Consider the following 26,503-nt stretch of genomic DNA (forward strand, 5'->3'; position numbering starts at 1 on the left):
GAATTTCTTAATGATTAAATCTCTGTCTTAAATTTGTCCCTGAATTCTTGGAATATTTTTCTGTATGTTTATGATTTTTATTTTAAACTCTCTCTCAGGAAGACTGAGTTCAGTTTCATTTGGCCCTTCTGGGGTTTGTGAGATTTTGGTCTGATCTAGGTTCCCTTGATGTTTCATAATTCTATGTGGTGCCCTCTAGTGCTCAGAAGCTCTAGTCTCTGGAGCTGCTCAGCCCCTACAGTGATGTTGGGGTTTGTAGGGGAGTGGCACTGGTGCCTCGGGGGAGGAAAGAGCTGTTTCCTGATTCCCGGCTGCAGTGCGTGTCCCCAGTATCAGGGCCAGTGTGCCTAGCACACAGAGGTAAGCCTCTGTGCTTGGCATCTCTAGCTGTTGTAGGCAGGGTCTCCCTCTGGCTGGCCTGATGCCAGCGCAGTGACTGCCGGTTTGTGAGCAGCTGCCAGCAGACCAGGAGGAAGGTGCAGCAGGCTGCGTGTCACTGTCGGGGGCCTTGGAGCTGAGTAGGCAGACTGGGGGATGGAGCGCCTGAATCTTCTCAAAGTTCCCAACCCTCTGGGCAGAGTGTGCCCAGACAACCTTGTCCACCTATCCCTTCTCCTGCGTAGCAAACTCCGTGCAAACCCTGCCCCTTCGGCAGCCCTCTCACTGCTAGGAAGCCTCTCAGACTGCTTGCCTTTATTTTTTCCCAGAGCAGCCAGATGTGGATCCCTGTTCTCCACAAAAGGCTGGTATCTCAGTCTCTCAAGCACTGTACCTGTCCCAGCTCCCCAACCCCAGCAACCTCCAGAGCACCACACAGTGTAGGTCTGTGGTCCAAAGCAGACCTCCAGAGATAGGTGTTCAGCAGTTCTAGGCTTCCACCCCCTCCCTGCTCCATTTCTCTTCTTCCCGGCAGTGAGCTGGGGTGGGGGAAGGGCTTGGTTCCCACTGGATCAAGGCTTTGGTACGTTATCCTGTTCCGTGAGGTCTGCTGTGTTCATGAGGTCTATATGCCATCTGGTGCAGCCTTCTTTCCTGTTGCTGTTTTAGGGCTAGTTGTATTAACTGTATTTTCACACTACATGTGGTTTTGGGAGGAATTCTCTGTCTCACCTCTCATGCCACCATCTTGAATCTCAAAATCAAGTTTTTGTCTTTTTAAATAGAGGGAAAGACTCAAAAATTCTTTATAGACTGAGAAGAAAATAGCACACAGAAAAATGTTAGTAAGACGGAGGTTAAATAGTGATGGAAAACTTCTAAAAGAGGGAAGGTATGGTACAAATGAAGGAGTTAGTTTCAAAAATAGAATTTATTCAGCATTATATTGAATGCCCATTATACGCCAGGTATGATGCTAGATAATAAGACTACAGACACAGAAAAGTCAAATTCTCAAAGTTGTATGCTCTGTTATGTAGAGGACATACCGGTAATAATAGCTTGGGTTGATACATCTATAATAGTAGTAAGAATGGATTGTCACAAGAACATATAACTTACACTGGGCACTAAGAAAGCTTCCAGGAAGAGGTGATGTGTGGAGAAAGGTATTCCAGGAAGAGGGAATAGCGATGTGCAAAGGCTCAAAGAAGTAAAATAACATTGTGCATAAAAGGGAATGTTGGGGGTTTTGTCTGAATGCTGGACTGTAAGGTATATGTAAGATAGGGAGATAACAAGAAATCACACTGTAGAGGCACGGACCAGTGTCTGAATGCACTTACTATGCTAAGAGTAGATTAGGAGAAAAGGAGGTAGTGATGACTAAAGATAAGAGGTTTGGAGGTGAATTGGGATAAGTCCTATATTTTCCTGGTGACTCTTAGATCATCTGCTGAGGGTGGGTAACTGCAATAGTGAAATTAAAGGGAATGGGAAATATTTGGAAGAGTTATTATGGATAGGGAAAAGGGAAAACAGGGATGAATGAAAGGATTGCTGGACTACATTAAAATAAGTAGCTGAGGCTGGAATCACAAAACAAGTTGAAAAAGTCAGGATGGTAGTTACCTTTGGAGGCATGGTAGGTATATATATTTTATTTAAATTAAAATGTTTTTAAAGGCAGCTGAGGTTGGAATCACAATCAGTAATTAAAGCAGTTGACACTTACTAGGATGTTTGTTAGCTCTACTCAGTATAGATTGAGAAAATGTGTACCTGGGTTAGTTCCTGGTAGGGGAGTGATAGTTAAGGGCAGCAGAATGGAGAGTTGTCAGTGCCTGTCTCACCAATAGCACCAGGTCCCATAGGCTGCAGGGAAAGGGCGGAATGGGATGCCAGAAGGAGGGCTGGCCTAAAGGTGTGAAGGTCTGAGGAGTTGGAGAGAGGATGGTGTGTGTGTGTGGTTGTCTCTGTGTGCATGGTTGTCTGTGCATGTCTGTGTATGTATGTGTATGTGTGTGGTTGCCTTGCTCCTTGAGCAATAATGGGGAGAAAGGGTGTTTGGAATGGAAGTGGAAAAACTTCATAAGTATATGTTTTTTCCACCTTCTTAGCAAAGATTTGAAAATATTTCTCCTTTTTACTAGTCTGACACGATGTGCAACAAATGCAGTGCTACGCATCTTGACCCTTCGGAGGGATTTGCCAGTTCCTTTCTAATACTTTGTTTTCTTTGGTACTGAGTGAGATAGAGTCTTGACATTTCTCCTAAGACTATCTTCGGGCCACCTCAGAGTAATTCAAATGTAATTCTGTTGATTTCACAGTGAAGGTTCTAAGGCCTGCTTGGTTCAACTGAAACTGATTGATGATACTACCAGTGTAGTCATTCACAGCAGAAACCTGGAAGACTTTGACTTCCCTTTGTTTCCACTGAAGTATGTCTTTGCCCCTTTATAAAAAATTTTCATATCAGTGCCTCCTCTCATCCCTCCAGAGCCACCTTTCGTTCCAGTCCTCATTCTTCTACTGCCTTGATATTTTCAGAGGTTTCCTAACTAGTTCTGCCTCTGGCCTTGCCCTCCTCCATTTCATTCCATTTTGCCCTCGTTGTGCTACTGAAGTGGATTTTCTAAACTGCATATCAAAGCTTGATTGTTCTCCACTTAAAAAAATCTTTCCTGACTTCTATTGTTCACTAAGTAAATTCCAAATTTCTTTTATGACATAATAACTTACTACTTCTTAAGTTATATGTTTAATCTCGTAGGCACCTTACTGAGCATTACATGCAATTATTTCTTCTAATCCTCAAAACAACCCTATGAGATAGGTATTCCTATTTCCATTTTACAGAGAAACTGAGGCTTTGAGAGGGTAGGACCTTGTCCAAAATAATAAAAATCAATAAATGATGGAGTCAAGATTTGAACCCAGGTCTGATTTTAGGTCCTGTACTTTATAACCACTAATATACTGTCTTCCTGTGAACTATGACCTATTCCCTCCCCATTTCATTTCATTTCATTCATTTCATATGCAGCCCCTGCTGTAGCCCTTCCAAATTATTTTTAGTTTTGCAAATACATCATTTTGTGTCATGCTTTTAGGCATTTGCACATTCAGTCTCCCCTTCTACTCCTTGACTACCTGACCCATTCTTGCCGTGCTTTAAGACACAATTCAAAGGTGACTTCTTGAAGCCTTCCTGAATTCTCCCTAGATAACTCCTCTTTGCCTCTAATTGATACATGTTTAGCTCTGTTATAAAATTTAGCTGACTTTGAAAGCATTCGGCATCTAGCACCCTTTATAAGATACTTCCTTCAACATTGGATCTCTAGTGCCTAGTACAATTAACTAGTACACTGGTGCTTAATTAATTATTGATGGAATCAATGAGAGAAAATGCCTTTTCGTTTAGAGATTTTTAAAAAGTGGAATAAATAGAAAAGTATTTTTTATACTATGTAAACAAATTTGTCATTTGGCAATTACATGATTTTTTACTCATGTACTTTTTTACTCAGCTACTTAAGAGTACCTTCCTGAAGGCAGTACTACTTTAAGTCCTATTAGTATTGATTTTCAACCTGGTTCTATAGGACTGTTCTATTCAGAATTTTCCCACTTCCTGTTTTTTAGCCTCTGTAATGGCTTGGGGGGATGAGCCTGTGAGCTGTGAGTGACGTGAGAAAAAAAAAAAATTCTATAGGCTCCCACTTTTCTCTGCTTCATTGACTTAGTATCTCCCTGTCTTCATGTTCTTTGAAAAGCAGCAATAACATTTATATACTGTAATGTCCTTGGAATAAAACTCATGGTCTATATGGCCAGAAGTAAATTGTTCAACATATGTTTTGCAGATATATTGGGACTTTTCTGATATTTCATTTAGTTGGATAGGTTGGATAAGAATTGGAGATTCTTATTTTTAAGGTATTTTAAGAATATACAGTCATTTTTTCCTAAATTTTACCTGTAGATGAGGCAGAGAATAATAAATGCCATGTAACTGGATTATGGTAATTCTGGTAGTTTTCAAATTATATTAACTATCTGTAATTAATGTTACTCAAAAAATGCCCTATTATGTTTAATTTTAATATTTAAAAAAAAGACAGCATGAGGAAATGACATTCAGAACAAACACAAAAGCTTTTTAGGCAAATGTGAGGTGGCGCCTATTCTTTAGTATTGACCAAAAACATGGGACTATGTTGTCAGCAGAGAAGATGGAAAACTCAGTAGTGTTAGCTAAATTTTAAACTGTCTTCTGATTCTAGTCTTTTATTGTTTTAAATCCATTATAGTCTAGATTGCTGTTTATTTCTAGTATCTTCAGTTACAACTGATTTTCTTTTGTCATTGTTAATGGAATCTTTTCATGGCCGGTCCTTTTAAAAAGCAAAATAAAAATGAAGCAAACCTTTTTGTTGTTGTCTTATGGACAATTTTAGAGAATATAAATACCTAATAATAGTTAACAATTGTTTGGTACTTACTACAGTGTTCTAGGCATTGTTCTAAGCACTTTACGTTTAATTAATACATTTCATCCTCAGAACTACTATGAGTTAGGTGCTCTTACTGTCCCCTTTTTACCAATGGAAATTGAGGCACACAGTGGCCCACCAACCCGAGGTCACACACACAAGCTCAACTTGGAAGCATGTAAATATGCTTTGAATATAATTTGAAAGGAATCTTTAACAGAAAAAGCTAACACTGAATGTATTTTGCTGCTGCCTTTCTGATCCTTATTTAAGTAATTTCAGGAAGTGACAATGATGCCAACCATTTGGTTAACTATTATGTGGTGGCTAAACCTAAACATAGAAAATTTGGTCAATGCAGTTTTCATTTTATAGTCAGATAGCTATTTTAGGAACCTGCTGCTGGAAAGGGTATCCCTGCAACAGCAGATCCCTTAGTTCCTAATGAACAGCTACACCACCAACACTGCCTCTGATCAGGCGAGGGCCATAAGCAGGGGAATCCAGCCAGCTTATTAACCCTTCTTTGTTTTCTTTCCAGCTAGCCACAGTGCAGCCTGGCCAGAATTTCCACATGTTCACAAAGGAAGAACTTGAAGAGGTTATCAAGGACATTTAAGGAAGTGTGATCCTCAGAACTTCTCTGGGACAATTTCAGTTCTCCTAATTGCCCTTAACTTTTACTTCAAGCTCCTATTCCTTTGAAAATCCAGTATATGTGCATTTTTTTATGATGTCTGTACATAAAGGCAATTCTGAAATAAAGAAAAATTAAAAATATTTGTTAATATTCTCTTCTTATGCAGTCTTCTTTCAAAGGCAAAAAGGATGGTGGTATATTAATGTCCATATCCTATCAGAGTATCTGTTCTAAACCTGTTTTAGTGGCTCTCTACAATAGAATCAATTATATCATGAATCTCCTGGTATTCAAAAATGAACTCAAACTAGTCCAGCTCCTTCCAGTGGTTTGTAGATATTAATACCACCGTAAACCCATTTCAGTCCTATAGTTTCTCTTAAGTAGGTACTTTTACTGCTTTCCCTGTATGAAGGAGGTGCTATTAAATGACCATCAAAAGAACATGTTTTGAGGTCCTCCAAACACTGATGGGTTAGAGTAAGCCAATAACAATGTTGTACCAATTCTTGTGTCCTAATAGACAACTTGGAAAGAGATTTTCCTTTTTATGAAGTTAATGACTATAAAAGAATTCATTATCTTGGCCTCACAAGCAATTGATTACAAATCAGAATGGTATTTCAGAAGTAGTTTACATTAGACTTTGGAATGTGTTATGAGCTTCCCCCATTAGAGCTGCCTGCCATCATATGACTGGGGTGAGATTATTTAAAGAATCATTCTAGTGGAGCCTCAAAAAATGACTATACAAAGTAGGTGTCATATTTAACGATAAAGAATCCATACCTGTGTGACTGGACACAGAAAATTAAGCTGTTGGGACTTGAACTCAGATTTCTGGTTTTAAGTCAACTCTGATTTTCCGATGCCAGGTGCCTTGAAGTCTAAATACCTGAGTAATAGGGAAATGTTGAGATTTGAAATGTCCTTGGACTAAGCACAACATGGATGGCTAGCCCATATGTAGTAAGAATTGGTTGTGTTTTTGTAGGAACTTGTACTCTGATGTCAAAATCAATTCTGATTATTTGCATAGCCTGAATTCATAGTCATACTGTAATTCCAGCAAAAAACAACTTGCACTTACATTTGGAAGCTGTAATGATGAGAAGCATTTGGGAGAAATTTTGTCCTAGACATACACATTAGGAAAATGGTACTAGAGTATATCATAACCAATGTTCTGGAGACTAGTGATTTTAGCCCTATTATTAAATGTAACATGATGGTCATGAGATTAATTTCTCTCATGTTTACCTTTTATCAAATCCTAATAGAAGATGCCAGTGAGAAATCCTATCTCAACAATTCATTCAAATTTAATAAATTTATTGCCTATCTACCATATGCCAAGTAATGTACTAGGCACTGGGGATTGAGCTGTGAAAATAGTAGATAACGGTCTGTGTTTCCATGAAGCTTCCAGTGGAGAGAACTACACATAAATATTCCCTTTAAATTCAGTGTAGCCTAATGCAGAAATGGGCAACACATGCTGCTTTTAAGGGAGAGGTAAGTGTGTCTGAGTCGTGTATTATGTAGGGAAAACAAAGAATAGCTCTTAACATCTATCAGCTTCAGCTTAGTCTTTTCCCTCCCACTACCTGCACAGTGTATTAGTACCTTAGGCTACAACTGCTGAAACAGTTAATTTCATAGCTCTATAATTCTAATTTAGAATTATTGAAAGGATAGAATTAAAGCATTCTTGAAAGAGAACTTCAGTTTTCCATAGAATTTTAAAACTCTACAAGGTTCCTTGTATCCGATTTAAATAGAATCAGAGAAATGACCTTAGGAGAAAAAGCAATAGTTCTGTGATGTGTACTGTGTTGTAGTCATCTTTATGCTACCGAATTTTATCTTGGAGAAGAGTATGGGTTTTAGTAATAAGTTTACATATTCCAGTCTTGTAAGTAAGGTAGAATCTTATGTGCAGTATTTCACAAATGATCTGACAGTGCTTTTACATTTAATGCTTGTGTTATTAGATGAAAGTAAAACTAAATTTATTCAAACATTTTCTCAGTGCCATATGCAAGGTACCATGTCCCCAGCAGCAATGCAGTTCAAGGGATGAAGTGTATGTTCTGTGAGATAATGATAAAAGCAACATATGAAAAAGTTAAGTTGCAAAAATAAGTTTAAAGATGCATTCAGTAATTTCTCCAGGAGATGGCACTGTTGAGTTGTCTTTCTTTTCAGACAGTAAGACAATAGACCATTCATCTTTGTGTCACCCAAACAAAGAAATATGCCTGTATAGCCCTTCTCCCCGCTACCCCGCAATCACATGCTACTAGAACTGACTGTCTTGTGATTTGCTCCATAGTTGGCTTAGATTAAAAAGTATCAGCACTTTGAGAAATAATATGACACACCTGGGTAGTTAATAGAATGGAAAGGAACAAATTGTTCACCAGTTTTCATGGAGCTTTATGTTATTTTAGTAGCTGAGAACTTGAAGACTAGTGATTTTGCCATACTGCTTAGATGCCATTTAAGAACATTTTTCACTTCTCACATTTTACTATGGTTGTTCTGAAAAAATGTGAATTTGTAAATTTGCAAATTAATGTGATGAGGATTTTAATGTAAAGAGCGGGTTGGGTGCACTGCACCATTTTGCTCTACAGTGAATATACTGTATTCTTCGGGTTTATCGCCAGTTCATAAAGTGCCATGATCTGCACCTTAACTTTTTCATATATTGCTTTTATTTATCATTATCTTAACAGAACATACACTTAAAAGTAATTTTTAGTTGTTTTCTTTATGTGGGTGTAATAGTTTTGCATACTATTTGTTACCTTTTCTACTGAATAACTTCTAGTATTTGAAAGGACAGAGTCAGTAAGGTTAAGATCCAGAACTGGTTTTACCTGCGCTGCATGTACTAGAAATTGTGTGTGCAGTTTCTGCGATAAAGGGTACAGCGTAGGGGTTTGGTTTTGTTTACTGGAGGTGGGGTGCCAATTTAGGGGACATCGTACACTGAATACCAAACTTGAGCAATGCACTCACTCACTGCAGCTAAGGCACTTCGATAAAGATAAATATGCATCGATGAAAAGATCATGTCTAAAGTAGGTATTAGGCAATTCTCTGACCACCTTTTACGTGCCCCTAATGTCTAAGCTACTTTCTAACTCCAGAAAAACCAATAAGCAATTGCACCTTTGGCCTAACTCCCTTCAGAAGTAGGTGAGTGAGGCCAAACGTGTAGGAGAGACTTCAAGCTTGCTTGAGTCACGGATGTCCTGATGTCTGTCTGCCTTCCTAGGATTTAGCCCACACAGTTAGCATTCACCTTTTTGGCAGCAAGGCGGCTGCCTCCGTAGACTGTGGGCGCTCCTGTGCGCTGGAGTTAAAAACCCGACGCACCGGTTCATGATGAAGCCCCCTTTTCCAGTAGAGCGAGTTCAGGGATTCCCTGAGGAGATTTTCCAGGCGCTGCCGCAACCCAAGGAATTTCAGGGGTGTCTTTGGAGTAAAGAAGGTGACAAATCCATCCAACTTGAGGATGTCAGAAGGAGCAGTGAGGGCTCGGGGCGCCACAGAGCCGAGGGGCTTCGTGGGAAAGGGCGGAGAGATCCTATGCTAACTCTGGAAGCCCGGCCTAGAGTCGCTGGGCGAGGGGGGGATGACCTCAGCCGCCTCTTCCACGTTCCAGCCAATCAGTCCCGCATCTTGGCATCCGAATCCAGGACCCTCGAAGCCGGAGGCGACGCGAGCCAATGAGGAGTGGGCCTGGGAAGAAGGACAGGCGATCAGCCTATGGGGGCGGAGAGGCCCGGCTGCGCGTATCCAAGGAGCGCCCGACTCGGGCTCGGGGGTGTGGCGCGGCGCCGGTGGGGGTGGGCGGGCGCGCCAGGCGGCAGGTGTCGGCGGCATCGGCATTCGGCGGCGATGGAGCGGCCCCGGGGAGCTGCGGACTGCCTCTCGTGCTGGCCCCACGGCCTCGGCCTCGGCCTTCTCCTCTTCCAGCTGCTGTGGCCGGCGACCCTTGGCCAGGACCGGCTGGACTCGCCGCCGCCGCCCGCGGCGCCGCTGTCGCGCTGGTCCGGCCCCGTCGGGGTGAGGTGGGGGCTGCGCGCGGCCGCGCCCGGGGGCCCATTTCTCCCCGGCGGCCGTTGGCGCCGCAGCGCGCCCGCCGAGGACGAGGACTGCGGCCGGGTCCGGGACTTCGTCTCCAGGCTGGCCAACAACACGCACCAGGTGAGCGGGCGCCGGGCCGGGCGCCGCCGGGACTGCGAAGTGCCGCCCCGAGCCGCTCCCGCAGCCGGCCCCACTTTCTCTGTCCGCGCGCCCCGCGTCTCCGCGGAGGAGATCGACCGCTCCCCCGCCCCGCAGCGTCCGCAGCTCCCGGGCCGCGGCCTCGAAACCGTGGCGGGCGGAGTCCGGCCTGGGGAGCGGCCCCCGGACGCTGCGGCCCGCGCGGCTGTTTCGTCACTGGGGAGACAGTCCTCAGAGTTTCACGGCATTCCTTTTTTTTTTTTCAAGTTGTCAAAATGGCTTGAGCATCGTTGTTAAACATCTGTATAAATAATCAGGGTACAGTAAAGCTGTACCCCTAAGAGCTGAGGGATAATTACCTCGTAAGTGCTTGGAGAAGTTGGGCTGCGCAGATGCAAAGGTGTCTTCTCTGGGTCAGTACTTTCAGGGTGCGTAGGAGATCCCAAAGCAGTTGTTAGGTGACCGTATGTATTTTAATAGTTAAAGGGAACAAGCTTGGAAATGAGATGACAGCATAAATGTGATCTCTCATACGCCTTCAATTTGACCTGTCGCGGCATCGGACTCCGACCAGAATGTCTATCCTGTTGTAATAAGGTTTAAAACAGTTAAGAAATACGTTGCGGATATTCTGCACTGAGCTAGATCCTAGTCGAAAACTTAAAAAATTGTGGCGGTTTTGTCCCTGGGGCAAGCAGCTCAACCTTTCTGCACACTACTGGATTGACAAAGCCAGTTGTTAGGAATGCCCTGGATCCTTGCTTCAGTGCAACTTGGTCATCTTACTCATGGTTTTCCAGAACTAACAATTTAGTTGTTGCTACCCACATTTATAAAATGTATTTTCAATTTGTTTTCTCCCTTATGATCCTTCCCCTTTCCTAGAAGAGTTGCACACCGAATCAGAGATAAGTGTCCAAGGCAGTTGCCCTAGTATGACCATATTCCATATTAGTGGAATCTCAGTCTCGACATGAACTGTCTTTCTCCCTTTGCCTGGACTGTAATTGTTACCTGTGCAAAATTCTCAGATCTGGGGACTCAGGGTCATTGCAGTCAAGGCACAAGCAGTCAGTGATAACTCTGTTTAATGTGGTCCAAGCAGCAGCTGCATAAAGGTAGCCAAGCTATAGTGCTGATGGCTGGGACGGGCTGGGTGCAGATAGAAGGGAGTGAGTGCTGGGAGTTCTTCCTATTTGATGAGGAAAAAAAAATCGTGTAGCCTTCCATCTCACAGTGGGGAGTTGAGAAAGCCTTTACAACACTGATGCTTAATTTAAATGGGTCCACTTCCTTCCTTGAGCCAGCTGGACATAGCATTCTTACTTCTTATTTCAGATTCTTCTCTTGCTGGTTGGTCTACCTTTAGGACCTACTGCTACTCCTAGATTTATTCCTTTACTCAGTCTTCGCTGGTTGGTTTGACCTGAAATGTCATTTATAATACATTGATTTGTAAAGCAAGAGGTTGAAAAAATTGGCTTTGGGGGTTCTAAGGCCAAATCTACTCAAGAGCAGATCTGAAACCTCATTCTTTGAAGTTCTTATGTAAAGAAATTTTCCTCTATTTCTTTGACTTTTATTTAGCTGGTTCCAGTGATTTTTTTTTTACCTTTTTTTTTTCCAGTCTTCTTTCAGTGACCTAATTTTAAATAGCTATATTTACATTTGTTAATCATCCATGGTTTCTTCTTCAGAGATCCCATCCTCTTTGCAACATGTATATGGCAAAAGTGGAGCCATTATTAATAATATTCACCTTAGAAATGATCTAGTCATACTAAATCATCCTGAATTGTATTGAAGAGATCTAGTATTTTGGGACCCTTTATAAATGGTGTGAAATGAAAGTATCAGCATGTCAGAACAACTTCTTATTAGATGTTGTATACTTTTGTACATCTGGGAAAGCACTATTTAGAATAGTCATTCATAAGATGACAAGTTTTAATTCCCTCCCCCAAAAAAGTTCTTGATTCTCTTGCCATTTGTTATAACTTGCTGTTCATATTAATTCACTTGGTCAATGCAAGTGAACACTTTCCAAATGTCCAAGATGTACTAGATGTTGGAGGTGCCAAGATACAAAGGTAACTCAGAATGGAGAATGAAAAGCCTCAAGTTTCAGCAAATCTCAACCTGTTTCTATGGCTTTTTTGGCTTGTGAGAATATACTGGCATTGAACTTATCTTCTCAAGAAAGCAAAGTAGAACTAAAGCATGATAGTGCTTTTATAGCCCAGTTTTAGGAGACCTGTGCCTTACTGACATATAACTCAGGCTTCTTCATTCATGTAATCCAACAAGTGTGTATGTGTAGTTTAAATGCTTTTTTCTTTGACTCAGTAAGTAACCCTCCTTATGCCTTTAACCCAAAACTGTTTTCATGTTGTGCTTTTAACTGATTCTTTCCTTTAAGTGCTTGGAGTGTTCATGACATGTATAATCTTTGCACATGACAGAAATTGAGCAAGCCTAGAAGATTTCATTAATGTTGGTTGCTAAATTGGATTACTTCAAAACATTCCTCCTATAAGCACCCCTTTGAGGTTAAGCATGAAACTCTGTCTTAAAGAAACAGATGAAATGCCTTGGCCAGAGTTATGGTGGTGGCTGACATAATTTCCTTACTTCCCATTCCTGTGTTCAGACCATTTGACAATTTCCTTAAAACTTTTAAAACTTAGGATTAATAAAACCAGGAACAGTTGCTTATTCTCTGTCCTCCCTTTGCTCCTGTCATTAACTACTTCTTTACACATAACTTCCCAACTTCTACCCCAACATCAAAGCATCTGGTTTCTTAAATAAATAGGCTCTGTAGAGAGGCTGTGTTGTATGGAGTGTCAGCTCTGAGAAGAATGTGTGTGTTTGTTTGCTGGTGCTGGCAGGGCTGAGTGCAGGCTGACAGAACTGAATGTGCCTGTTAGAGGCTTTGGGGAGCTGCCGCTCTTAGCCTGTTGTGGATCTTTGTCACACCCGGAAATCTGAAGGTCAGTGCCTTTAGTTCCCCTGGAACTTTCTAACTGCCTCATTTATTCCAATACTTCACCTCTCTTCATACTACCTTCCCCAGCACTCCCCCCTCACCCTCTCATTAATCTCTTGAGCCGTATTTCACCCATTCATTTTGGGGTCAAGGAACAGGAAATCTGTAGGATCTCCTTTTGGTCCTGGTTGAGCAGAATAAGCAAAATCCTCACGCATATTCTATTTCTGTGCAGTATACTAATCAGACCTTCAACCCCTAAGGGGTATTAAAATGACCTATGCATTAGGGATTTCAGTTAGAAGCATCAGCTGATATGAAGTATGTTTATCTGGGGAAAGATTAAGTGTTCATCCAAGGTTTGGTTGGGGTGAGGGCAGAAAGCTAATCAAGTAGGACAAATGTTTAAGGGAATGCAGTGTAACAAATAGGTAAGTTCTTTACTCACTCACGTATTTGTCTTTGTGGTGATTTTTAACTAAAATCTGAGTCTCCTGTTTGTGGCATAATTGGAAGAAGGTTTATGGTCAATTTCTGATGCCCGTCTGAGTAATGATTACAATGATAATACGCTCTCCATCCTGGTGTTTTGATCTGACCTTTCATGCCAGGTTTACTGAGGCCATTAACAGCTTGTGCACTCTGCTGATTTCTAATTGGCTCTTGCCAAAAAGCACTGAATTGTCAGTGGGGTAACTGCAGAGATTGTGCTCCCCAACGTTGTCCTAGTTGGCTTATTGTGTGGGCCTCACATGAAGGGCAATGCTTAACACTGAGTTGTAGTGGTCAGAAAAGAGAGTAATATTTCCTCTTTTCTCTCCCTTCCTACCCATCCCTACTCCTCAAATTCTGTCTTTATAGAAAGAAAACTGTTTTGAGAATGGAGAAATGATACTCAGATGTTTTATATGATTGGACGCTAATTTTAGGGTAGATAAAATCATAACATTTGACATGTAATCAAAACTTCAGCTTTTCTAGCAAAGCGTGTGTGACAATGGCTTGCAAAAATTTTGAAATAGATATTTAGAAATACAGTTTTTAAAAATTCTCAGATACCTTTCCATCGCTTTGTAACCAGTGTTTCTATTGCATCTTTTACTCCTTTTCAAAAAAAAAATGAGTGAAAGCTCATTCTTCCCATTGTCTGAGTGGCCTCACTCATCTGTATGTAGGTTGGTTTGAGGAGTAATGGGGCTTGAGAAACAAGCTGGGTAATTTCAGCCAGTTCTAGGCAGGGTTTTTCAAAATTGTAATGGTGACTACAATCAAAGCTGGGTTAGTATATGTGACTTTCAGCTAGCTTGGTTGAATGAATCTCATGTCAGACCCTCCATACCTATAGAGATTGTTAAGTGAATGCTGGGCATGTGTTGTTTTTTTAAAAGATTGAGGCTGTTTTTCCTTCTCTACCCTCAACCCCAGTCTCAGAAAACCACGGTGAAAACAAGATCTTCCATTCAGGGCCTGTGGTGTGTTCCTGAAAAAGTTTTCTGTGAAAGTAATTTATTTTCTGTTTTACATTTTAAATTTCAGTATCTGGCCCTCAATTCCTCATTTACAACATGAGAAATTTTGGACTATATTTAAAGGGTCTAAAAAATTCTGTGATTCATATGGAAGAAGAGGAGGCCAGAGGTTGTGATCACAAATGTTTATTGATTCTGAATTTAGAAGCAAATTGCAGCTGTTCTGCTTCCCAGCTGAACTTGAACATAGCCTGTATTTCACATCTGGGGGTAATTTGTTACCACCTCCAGAGCTGGCTTCAATGAAATACGAGTGTTCTTTCGGATAACAGGAGTATTTCTTTTCATGTAATAAGGAAAGATACTTGATTCTTTTATTTTTTGAGTATACTTTATCATTCCTTATTGGCTGAAAAATCTAATACTTATCAAGCTATTAGCTTGAATAGTCAAAAGCAAACCCAGAAGATATTTAAGTTTGTTTTTTTCTTTACAGTACTCTGCCAAAACTGGGGCTTTTTTTTTGTCAGGGCTGCCTGTGTGTTTAAAAATAGGTGGTCTGAACCATGGTGTTGTATACTTGAAACCCATATAAGACTGTGTATCCGGGGAGCACAGTGTAGCACAGAGAAGGCACATAGTGGATCTGTGGCATCTTGCTGCACTGATGGACAGTAACTGCATTGGGGTATGGGTGGGGACTTGATAATACGGGTAAATGTAGTAACCACATTGTTTTTTCATGTGAAATTTTCATAAGAGTGTCTATCAATCATATCTTAATAAAAATTTTTTAAAAAAGACTGTATATCAACTATACTTCAATAAAAATATTTTAAAGTAAATAAATTAAAAAATAAAGAACAGCCAGTAGGTGATGGATGCTCTGACCCTCCTTTGTACCCCTAGAAGCAGGAAATAAATTCCCCACATGAAGGGTACCTTCTATGATGAAGGTAGACTGGCATCCTTATTGTCAGAGGGAATTCAGAATAGAGGAGGCTGCATTAACAAATCTTACTACTACTTGTTCACTAATTAGCTACCCTAAGCTCAAACCCCTTTGTTTTGTCAATCTGTCACAAATTTGTTTGTTTTTCTAAAGGTTTAAAGCTGCCTGATTTGGTCACTTCTGAGTCTCATGTATATGAGCCCGCATACATACAAAATTGAATTAAATGTGTTGTTCTTATGTTAAAAAAAAAGAAAATAGATGGTCAGCTTACCAATAGTATACTCAGCCCTGTGTTATTTAGAGACTTAGGTGTGATTAATTAGTGTGTTTCATTTTCATGAGAACAAAATGTATTTTTTTCCTAGGTCTTATGAGTACTCTCTCTCTTAATGCTTTTCTTAAGAGTTTTGTTCTTCCTGTATCTTCTAAAAAACTAAGTTCTAACATTGTAGTTGAGCCAGTTTGTGAGTTTGGTTCAACAGTAAGATTACCCTGAAGGACCAAGAGAAATTGAACTGGGAAGGAAAAATTTCAATTAACTTTAATACTTTGCAGACAAGATAGTTTAAATCTGGTACCTTCTATTTGTTAAAGAAATTCAAATCATGGATATGTTGTATACAAAATTTAAAAGAGATGTCTCAATACCCAGATTGACTCCTGGCTCTGCTGCTTCATAGCTGTGTGGTCATGGGCAATCACTTAACTTCTCTGACCTTTATAGTATTTTTTAAACTAGAGACGCAGCTTTCAGATTAGTTGGAGGGTCAAATGAAAAGTTGTATCAAAATGTTTTGTTAAATGTGAAGTATTATATAGATGTTATTCATTTGAACACTTACTAAACAATGTATAGTGGAGTCCAGGCCTATGCATACCAGCATTAAAGATACCAGCATTGGTGCCCCCTTAATGACTTAGGTGTTCAGAGAAAGCTTGCTAAGAGTTTGGAAGGATTATTGAAGAAAGCATGACCACTACAGTGCAGTGGTCTGGGAAGCCTGCATGGCTGAAGAGAGAATTAAGGTGTGGCGGTAATTCTTAGGGAAATCTGTAAAGGTGTGGAGGTAGGAAAATCCTAGACACGCTCAGGGAATTGCCAATGGAAAGTTTTTGTTGGGAAGTAGTTGATGTGGAGTATGACTTGTTTCAGGAAAACACAGAGAAGCAAAAAAAAAGTTAGCTGTTTGTGGGGGACATAGAAAGAGAGGGGAGTTGAGGGTGGGGAGTTTGGCTTTAGGACCTACTGGGGAAAGTGTTGTCTTGCTAGTGGGTTTCAGTGTTCAGCAAATTTGCTATGGATTCAGTGTGACCAAAGAAATGACAGTAGAATGTTTCTTTGGGGTGAAAGGCTTTATTACCCAGCTTCTCCTGGCGGTAGGTTTAGCACTGTGTCTTTGCCTCCACCCAGAGCACTGGGCTGAGCTCTCTATATAGTGCAATAATAGCTTATTGCCTAAAGGTGTGGAAGCAATAGCCTAGCAACAGGCTAGTTACATCATCAGGTGGTTTAAGTTCAGTGAGGATCCTGGCCATAGGAACCTCAACTTCCCCACAGTGTTCTATTAGGTTATGCCAGATGTGAGGCTAGAGCTGGACAAACTTTAAGTGGAAATGGGGAACCAGAAAGAATTAACCTTTCAGAGGTTGCTGTGGTTTTCAGAAGAGTATGTCCAACAGGAGGGGCAGAATAGAGGGCAGGACAGACCATCATTTATATTTGAAGTTCTGAAGGTTTGAAGAAACACTCCCACACTCCTGGGCCTATTAGGAGAATGTGAGCCAAAGCATGAGAGACCCATGAACAGAGTTCTCTTTTCTGAGTGAACATTTGTGAACAAGGATAAGGTTGAACTGTTCCTGGTAATGTGCTTAACACTTTGAATCATAGATTATTAGGCTGATTAGCTGGACGGAGCTCTCTTACTGTTGAAGCTAAATGACTTGCTTACAGGCTGGGTATAGCAAGAGCTGGGTGTAGAATACAGATGTCCCAACATGGTGCTACATTTGGAAGTGTTGCATAGAGATGCTTTAAATCAATGTATTTGCTTTAGGGGTGAGGCACAATTATAGACCCCACTTGTAAGTTATATAGTTGTGAAACATTCTCTGCTTCTTCAGGTCATAGTACCCTCAGCAGAGCTCAGTTAGCCTTTCTTTTCATTTATTTATTTATTTGTTTGTTTGTTTATTAAAGTATTATTGATATACACTCTTATGAAGGTTTCACATGAAAAAACAATGTGGTTACTACTTTCACCCCTGTTGTCGTGTCCTTTCCACACCCCATTGCAGTCACTGCCCGTCAGTGTACTAAGATGCCACAGAGTCACTGCCTTCTCTGTGCTATACTGTCTTCCCCCTGATTCCCCCCCACACCATGTGTGCCAATCATAATAACCCTGAAACCCCTTCTCCCTTGCTCCCAACCCACCCGCCCCCACCCTGCCTCTTTGGTAACCTCTAGTCCCTTCTTGGAGTCTGTGAGTTTGCTGCTGTTTAGTTACTTTAGTTTTGCTTCATTGTTATACTCCACAAATGAGGGAAATCATTTGGTACTTGTCTTTCTCCATCTGGCTAATTTCACTGAGCATAATATCCTCCAGCTCCATCCATGTTGTTGCAAATTGTAGAATTTGTTTCTTTCTTATGGCTGAGTAGTATTCCAAATATTTGTACCACATCTTCTTTATCCATTCATCTACTGTTGGACACTTAGGTTGCTTCCATTTCTTGGCTATTGTAAATAGTGCTGCAGTAAACATAGGAGTGCATATGTCTTTTTGAATCTGAGAAATTATATTCTTCGGGTAAATTCCTAGGAGTGGAATTCCTGGGTCAAATGGTATTTCTATTTTTAGTTTTTTGAGGAACCTCCATATTGCTTTCCACAATGATTGAAGTAGCTTATATTCCCACCAGCAGTGTAGGAGGGTTCCTCTTTCTCCACATCCTCACCAGCATTTGTTGTTCTTAGTCTTGTTGATATTGGCCATCCTAACTGGTGTGAGTTGATATCACATTGTGGTTTTTATTTGCATTTTCCTGATAATTAGTGATGTGGAGCATCTTTTCATGTGCCTGTTGGCCATCTGAATCTCTCCTTTGGAGAATTGTCTGTTCATATCCTCTGCCCATTTTTTAATCGGGTTATTTGCTTTTTGGGTGTTGAGGCGTGTGAGTTCTTTATATATTTTGGATGTTAACCCCTTGTCGGATATGCCATTTACAAATATATTCTCCCATACTGTAGGATGTCTTTTTGTTCTGTTGATGGTGTCCTTTGCTGTACAGAAGCTTTTAAGTTTGATATAGTCCCATGTGTTCATTTTTGCTATTGTTTCCCTTGCTCAAGGAGATGCATTCAGAAAAAAGTGGCTCATGTGTATATTCAAGAGATTTTTGCCTATGTAATCTTTTAAGAGTTTTAAGGTTTCATGACTTACATTCAGGTCTTTGATACATTTCGAGTTTAGTTTTGTGTATGGGGTTAGACAATAATCCAGTTTCATTCTCTTGCATGTAGCTGTCCAGTTTTGCCAACACCAGTTCTTGAAGAGGCTGTCATTTCCCCATTGTATGTCCATGGCTCCTTTATCATATATTAATTAAACATATATACTCGGGTTTATGTCTGGGTGCTCTAGTCTGTTCCATTGGTCTATAGGTCTGTTCTTGTGCCAGTACCAAATTGTCTTGATTACTGTGGCTTTGTAATAGAGCTTGAAGTCAGGGAGCATAATCCCCCCAGCTTTATTCTTCCTTCTCAGAATTGCTTTGGCTATTTGAGGTCTTTTATGGTTCCATATGAATTTTAGAATGATTTTCTCTAGTTCGTTGAAGAATGCTTTTGGTATTTTAATAGGGATAGCATTGAATCTGTAGATTGCTTTAGGCAGTATGGCCATTTTGACAATATTAATTCTTCCTATCTGTGAGCACAGGATGTGTTTCCATTTATTGGTATCTGCTTTAATTTCTCTCATGAGTGTCTTGTAGTTTTCAGAGTATAGGTCTTTCACTTCCTTGGTTAGGTTTATTCCTAGGTATTTTATTATTTTTGATGCAATTGTGAATGGAATTGTTTTCCTGATTTCTCTTTCTGTTAGTTCGTCATTAGTGTATAGAAGTGCAACAGATTTCTGTGTATTAATTTTGCATCCTGTAACATTGCTGAATTCAGATATTAGTTCTAGTAGTTTTGGAGTGGATTCTTTAGGGATTTTTGTGTACAATATCATGTCATATGCAAACAGTGACGTATAACTTCTTTACCAATCTGGATGCCTTTTATTTCTTTGTTTTCTCTGATTGCCTTGGCTAGGACCTACAGTACTATGTTGAATAAAAGTGGGGAGAATGGGCATCCCTGTCTTTTTCCTGATCTTAGGTGAAAAGCTTTCAGCTGCTAAGTATGATATTGGCTGTGAGTTTGTCATAAATGGCCTTTTTTATGTTGAGGTACTTGCCCTTTATACCCATTTTGTTGAGTGTTTTTATCAAGAATGGATGTTGAATTTTGTTGAATGCTTTTTCAGCATCTATGGAGATGATCATATGGTTTTTGTCCTCCTTTTTGTTGATGTGGTGGATGATGTTGATGGATTTTCTAATGTTATACCATCCTTTCATCCCTGGAATATATCCTGTTTGATCATGATGGATGATCTTTTTTATGTATTTTTGAATTCCATTTGCTAATATTTTGTTGAGTATTTTTGCATCTATGTTCATCAGGGATATTGGTCTGTAGTTTTCTTTTTTGTGGTGTCTTTGCCTGGTTTTGGTATTAGGGTGATGCTGGCCTCATAGAATGAGTTTGAAAGTATTCCTTCCTCTTCTACTTTTTGGAAAACTTTATAGAGGATGGGTATTAGATCTTCACTAAATGTTTGATAAAATTCAGCGGTGAAGCCATATGGTCGAGAGATTTTGTTCTTAGGTAGTTTTTTGATTACCAATTCAATTTCATTGCTAGTAATTGGTCTGTTCAGATTTTCTCTTTCTTTCTGGGTCAGCTATGGAAGGTTGTATTTTTCTAGAAAGTTGTCCATTTCTTCTAGGTTATCCAGTTTGTTAACATACAATTTTTCAGTGTTCTCTCATAATTATTTGTATTTCTGTGGTGTCCATAGTGATTTTTCCTTTCTTATTTCTGATTCTGTATATGTGTGTAGACTCTCTTTTTTTCTTGGTAAATCTGGCTAGGGGTTTATCTATTCTGTTTATTTCTCGAAGAACCAGCTCCTGCTTTCATTAATTCTTTCTATTGTTTTATTCTTCTCGATTTTATTTATTTCTGCTCTAATCTTTATTATGTCCCTCCTTCTACTGACTTTGGGCCTCATTTATTCTTCTTTTTCTAGTTTCTGTAATTGTGAGTTTAGACTGTTCATTGGGCTTGTTCTTCTTTCCTGAGGTAGGCTGGTATTGCAATATACTTTCCTCTTAGCGCCACCTTCACTGTGTCCCACAGATTTTGTGTTGTTGAATTATTGTTATAATTTGTTCCATATACTGCTTGATCTCTGTTATTATTTGGTCATTGAACCATTGGTTATTTAGGAGCATGTTGTTAAGCCTCCATGTTTTTGTAGGCTTTTTCAGTTTCTTTGCATAATTTATTTCTAGTTTCATACCCTTGTGGTCTGAGAAGCTGGTCGGTACAATTTTAATCTTTTTGAATTTACAGAGGCTCCTTTTATGGCCTGGTGTATGGTCTATTCTTGAAAATGTTCCATGTGCACTTGAGAAGAATGTGTATCATGCCGCTTTTGGGTAGAGGGTTCTGTAGATGTCTGTTAGGTCCATCTGTTCTAATGTGTGGTTCAATGCCTCTGTCTCCCTACTTAATTTCTGTCTGGTTGAATTCCATTTGCTAATATTTTGTTGAGTATTTTTGCATCTATGTTCATCAGGGATATTGGTCTGTAGTTTTCTTTTTTGTGGTGTCTTTGCCTGGTTTTGGTATTAGGGTGATGCTGGCCTCACCTTTGGGGTGAGTAGAGCGTTGAAGTCTCCTAGAATAAATGCATTGCATTCTATTTCCCCTTTTAATTCTGTTAGTATTTGTTTTACATATGTAGGTGCTCCTGTGTTCAGTGCATAGATATTTATAATCGTTATATCCTCTTGTTGGACTGACCCCTTTATCATTATGTAATGTCCGTCTTTGTCTCTTGTGACTTTGTTTTAAAGTCTAGTTTGTCTGATACAAGTTCTGCAACACCTGCTCTTTTTATCCCTATTAGTTGCATGAAATAACTTTTTCTATCCCTTCATTTTTAGTCTGTGTATGTCTTTGGGTTTGAAGTGAGTCTCTTGTAGGCAGCATATAATTGGGTCTTGTTTTTTTTTATTTTATTTTATTATATTTTTAAATTTTATTTTGATATCGTTAACGTACAGTTACTTGACAACATTGTGACTACTAGACTCCCCCTATTATCAAGTCCCCCCCGCATGCCCCATTACAGTCACTGTCCATCAGCATAGTAAGATGCTATAGAATCATTACTTGTCTTCTCTGTGTTATACTGCCTTTTCTGTGTGTCCCCCCCTGCTACATTATGTGTGGTAATCATAATGCCCCTTTTCCCCCTTATCCCTCCCTTTCCACCCATCCTCCCCAACCCCGTTGGTAACTGTTAGTCCATTTTTGGGTTCTGTGAGTCTGCTGCTGTTTTGTTCCTTCAGTTTTTTTCTTTGTTCTTATACTCCACAGATGAGTGAAATCATTTGATACTTGTCTTTCTCCGCCTGGCTTATTTCACTGAGCATAATACCCTCTAGCTCCATCCATGCTGTTGCAAATGGTAGGATTTGTTTTCTTCTTATGGCACATTCCATTGTGTATATGTACCACATCTTCTTTATCCATTCATCTACTGATGGACCCTTAGGTTGCTTCCATTTCTTTGCTATTGTAAATAGTGCTGCGATAAACATAGGGGTGCATATGTCTTTTTCAAACTGGGCTGCTGCATTCTTAGGGTAAATTCCTAGGAGTGGAATTCCTGGGTCAAATGGTATTTCTATTTTGAGTTTTTTGAGGATGGGTCTTGTTTTTTTTATCCATTCAGTTAATCTATGTTTGTTGATTGGTGCATTCAGACCATTTACATTTAGGGTGATTATCTATAGGTGTGTACTTACTGCCATTTCAGGCTTTAGATTAGTGGTTACCAAAGGTTCAAGGCTAACTTCCTTACTGTCTAAGAGTCTAACTTAACTCACTTAGTATGCTATTGCAGACACAATCTAAAGGTTCTTTTTTTTCCCCTCCTTTTTTTCCTCCTCCATTCTTTATATATTAGATATCATATTCTGTATTCTTTGTCTATCCCTTTTTATTACCTCTGGTGACAGCTATTTAACCTTAGGCACACTTCCATCTATAGCAGTCCCTTCAAAATACACTGTAGAGATGGTTTCTGGGAACTGAAATTCTCTCAGCTTTTGCTTATCTGGAAATTGTTTAATCCCTCCTTCAAATTTAAATGATAATCTTGCTGGATAAAGTATTCTTGGTTCGAGGCCCTTCTGCTTCAGTGCATTAAATATATCATGCCACTCCTTTCTGGCCTGTAAGGTTTCTGTTGAGAAGTCTGATGATAGCCTGATGGGTTTTCCTTTGTATGTGATCTTATTTGTCTCTCTGGTTGCTTTTAATAGTCTGTCCTTATTCTTGATCTTTGCCATTTTAATTATTATATTTCTTGGTGTTGTCCTCCTTGGGTCCCTTGTGTTGGGAGATCTGTGCACCTCCATGGCCTGAGAGACTATCTCCTTCCCCAGATTGGGGAAGTTTTCAGCAATTACTTTCTCAAAGACACTTTCTGTTCCTTTTTCTCCCTCTTCTTCTTCTGGTACCCCTATAATACGAATATTATTCCATTTGGATTGGTCACACAGTTTTCTCAGTATTCTTTCATTCCTAGATATCCTTATTTCTCTCTGTGCCTCAGCTTCTTTGTATTCCTCTTCCCTCATTTCTATTTAATTTATTGTCTCCTCCACTGTATCTAATCTGCTTTTAATACCCTCCATTGTGCTCTTCAATGATTGGATCTCTGTCTTAAATTCATTCCTGAGTTCTTGAATATCTTTCTGTATCTCCATGAGCATATTTATGATTCTTATTTTGTTATCTCTTTCAGAACGATTTATTAATTCAGTCTCACTTGGTGCTTCCTGTGGTGTTGAAATTTTACTTTGAACCAGGTTCCTTTGACATTTCATATTTGTATGTGGCATCCACTACTGCCCAGAAGCTCTACTCTCTGGAGCTGCTGAAGCCCCTGGAGTAATGTCGGGGATCGCAGGGGAGTGGTGCTGGTGCGTGGGGGGAGTAAAGAGCTGTTTCCTGTTTCCCAGCTGTTATGCCTGTCTCCGCTGCCAGAACCAGTGGGCGGAACACATAGGTGTAAGCCTCTATGCTTTGAGTTTGTAGCTGCCATATGCAGGGCTTCCCTCTGGCTGGCCTGACCCCAGGGCAGGGGCTGATGGTTTGCGAGCCAGGTGCAGGCTAGCCCGGGGGAACACACAGTAGGCTGCACATCACGGTGGGGGTCCTTGGAGCTTTGTAGCCAGCCAAGAGGATGGAGCACCTGAAAATCATTTAAGTTCCCAACCTCCTGGGCAGAGTGCACCTGGACAATTTTGTCTACCTGTCCTTTCTCCTGAGCAGTAAGCTCCATGCCATCCTTGCCCATTTAGCAGCCCTCTCACTGTTAGGGAGTCTCTCAGACTGCCCACCCAGCTCAGCTGGATATGAACTCCTGTTTTCCACAAGCAGCTGAAATTTCCATCTCTCCAGGTATTCTGCCTGTCTTAGCTTTCTAACCCCACTAATCACCAGAACACCATGCAATGTAGGTTTGTTCTCCCCAGAGCAGATCTCGAGGGCTAGGTGTTCAGCAGTTCCAGACCTCCACTCCCTCCCAGCTCTGTTTCTCTTCCTCCTGCTGACGAGCTGGAGTGGGGGAAGGGCTTGGGTCCTGCTGGGTCACAGCTTTGGTAGGTTACCTTCTTCCGTGAGGTCCGCTCTTTTCTCAAGGTGTATGCAGTCTGGTGCAGCCTTCTTTTTCTGTTGCTCTTTCAGGATTAGGTGTATTAATTATATTTTCATATTATATGTGGTCTTAGGAGGAGGTCTGTGTCTCACCTCTCATGCCACTATCTTTACTCCCTCTCCTCTCAGTTAGCCTTTCTAAGCAACAGTTCTCCTTCAGTAGAATGGAGCATTATCATGAGACTTTGAGGAGAAAATGTTTTGAAAACCTTGAAGTACTATATACATATGATTTGTGTTCTTTAATAAGCCTGTTGGTCTGTTACTGTGTCCCTAGGGTCCAATTGTCAGCCAAATGATCCTGATAAATACTAACTCCAGAGTAACATGGACCTAAAAGGAGACAGATGAGGCATAAATGCATTTGGTTTTCACTTTACAGGGTTAGGTGACAGGCTTGGGCAGAGTTGGCAAGAATGAGTGTGAGTCAAGATTGGCAGAAATGTTAGAAGCATATGTTCTTTTTTTAACCTTCATGATTACTTCAGAATTTTAATGTGCTAATATGATTGACAGTTCTTTAGGACAGTGGTTAGAAGGGAACATGATCTCAGGTCAGATCTAGATTCACACTTAAGTGGTGACCATGGACAGATTAATCTTAGTGAACCTTAGTTTTTTCATCTATGAGTGTACTAACGTCTACCTCTTAGGGTCATTGGGAAGATTGAGGCAGTGTGGGATTTCATGTATATTCTTTTATTGAGGGTATCTTACAATAATTATCTCCACAAAGCTTACCAATTAGATGCTCACATATTTGTGTATGTGCTTAAAATTTTTTTCCATAGCTGTAATATTCCTAGAGAATTATGTGGGTACTCACCGGCACTGTATCTGGATTAAGGAATATATGCTACTTATGCTCTTGGACTCAGGGCTTCTGAAAAGGAGGTGAGGTGAGGGAGAGATCATCTATCCAAAATGTCTTTGTTGAAGCTATAGGAGATGAAGGAGAAAGTAATAAATAATCCCACCATCATCAGATACTTCATTATCTATAGTTTCAAGTATATATGGTTACTTACTTAAAAAGACTTTACAAAAACATCCTACTTATAATTGAGTAACTTTCTCTTCTCCTTCATTAAGCATTAGTTTATTTGAGTTAGTGACTGTGGTTTTAAGTAGACGACTCTGAAATAGTACCTTGCCTGTTTCACCCTTATTCATGAACTGAGCAGCCACTGTTTGTTTTCTGTTTTCTTCTATAGCATTTAACTATGCTGTGTAGTCCAGCACTTAACTATATAGTATTATGTCTTATATTCATTTTCATTTACTAACTTTTTATCTCCCAGATTATAAACTTCTTAAAGGGAGAGGCCACACCTGTACTCTGAGTCCTTTACCACTTTTGCCTCACACAGTGCTGGAGAAAGTAGTCATTAAATGGGTAGTCTGGAGTCAGACAGACATGAGTTTGAATCATTGCTCTGCCACTTACCAGCTGTATGACTTTGGGCAAATTTAACCTCTTTGAGCCTGCTTCTTCATCTGTAAAGTAGCAGTGGTGCCTTCTATATTGTAAGTGCTTTATAAATGTTCAATACCGTTATTGTTACTCTTGAATTCCGACAGCTGTTTATTGAGCACCTACCACATGTTAGGCATTGTACTTGGTCCTTGGCCCTCGAACTGATGTGGAACACAACAGACAAGATCCCTGCCTTTATGGGCCAGTAGGGAAAATGAACATTAAGCAAATATGTAACTACAAATATAAGTACCAAGAACAAAAGTAACTGCAGGAAAACAGTTGGCACAGGTCCTTTTAGTCTGGGGCATTACTGAGAAATTATTTAAACTGGAGAATCCCAGGCAGAGAGAATAGCATGTTCAAAGGCCTGCGGCTAGAGAGAGCTAGTGTGCCCAAAGATCTGGAAGAAGGCCAGTGTGGTGGTAGCAGAGGGTGGGTGTTGGTTCCCACACAGTGAGGGAGTGACCAGCCTTTATAGTTCAGTCAGCTGGCAACTGGGGCATAGCCCTTCCTCACTTTCTTTTCATTGAAATGAGACTAAGATGTGAAAATCAAATGCTAACAGTTTGAAATTTAGCTTATTCATTGGGCATATTTAGAAGTGAATTATCCCATTTTGACTTTTTCAAAAACTAAACATATTCTTTTAAGTGCCGAAGACTTTCTCTTTTAATGAAACTCTTTCTAAAATATTTCTGCCTTCTTAGTCAACAGTAAGACCCTAGATCATTAACATGAGATTAAAGTATGCTGTGCCACAAATCACAATATTTTA

The 26,503-nt window shown here is 40.2% G+C and overlaps 2 protein-coding genes across 5 annotated transcripts in view; both read left to right on the forward strand.

The window, feature by feature from the left end:
• Window positions 1-5,660, forward strand: part of PSMA5 (proteasome 20S subunit alpha 5) — a 44,113-nt gene extending 38,453 nt beyond the window's left edge. Inside the window, exon 9 of the mRNA XM_073234454.1 lies at window positions 5,422-5,660. Coding sequence (XP_073090555.1) covers window positions 5,422-5,499 — 78 coding nt within the window. The 3' untranslated portion in view covers window positions 5,500-5,660. The remainder of the gene's footprint in view (window positions 1-5,421) is intronic.
• A 3,367-nt stretch (window positions 5,661-9,027) lies between these two features.
• Window positions 9,028-26,503, forward strand: part of SORT1 (sortilin 1) — an 82,867-nt gene continuing 65,391 nt past the window's right edge. For all 4 annotated transcript variants that reach the window (XM_073234446.1, XM_037001557.2, XM_073234447.1 and 1 more), the window contains exon 1: window positions 9,028-9,741. In XM_073234446.1, the coding sequence (XP_073090547.1) occupies window positions 9,301-9,741 (441 nt within the window). In that variant the 5' untranslated portion in view covers window positions 9,028-9,300. The remainder of the gene's footprint in view (window positions 9,742-26,503) is intronic.

The sequence above is a fragment of the Manis javanica genome, chromosome 4 (genome assembly GCF_040802235.1).
Source record: "Manis javanica isolate MJ-LG chromosome 4, MJ_LKY, whole genome shotgun sequence".
Lineage (NCBI taxonomy): Eukaryota > Metazoa > Chordata > Mammalia > Pholidota > Manidae > Manis > Manis javanica.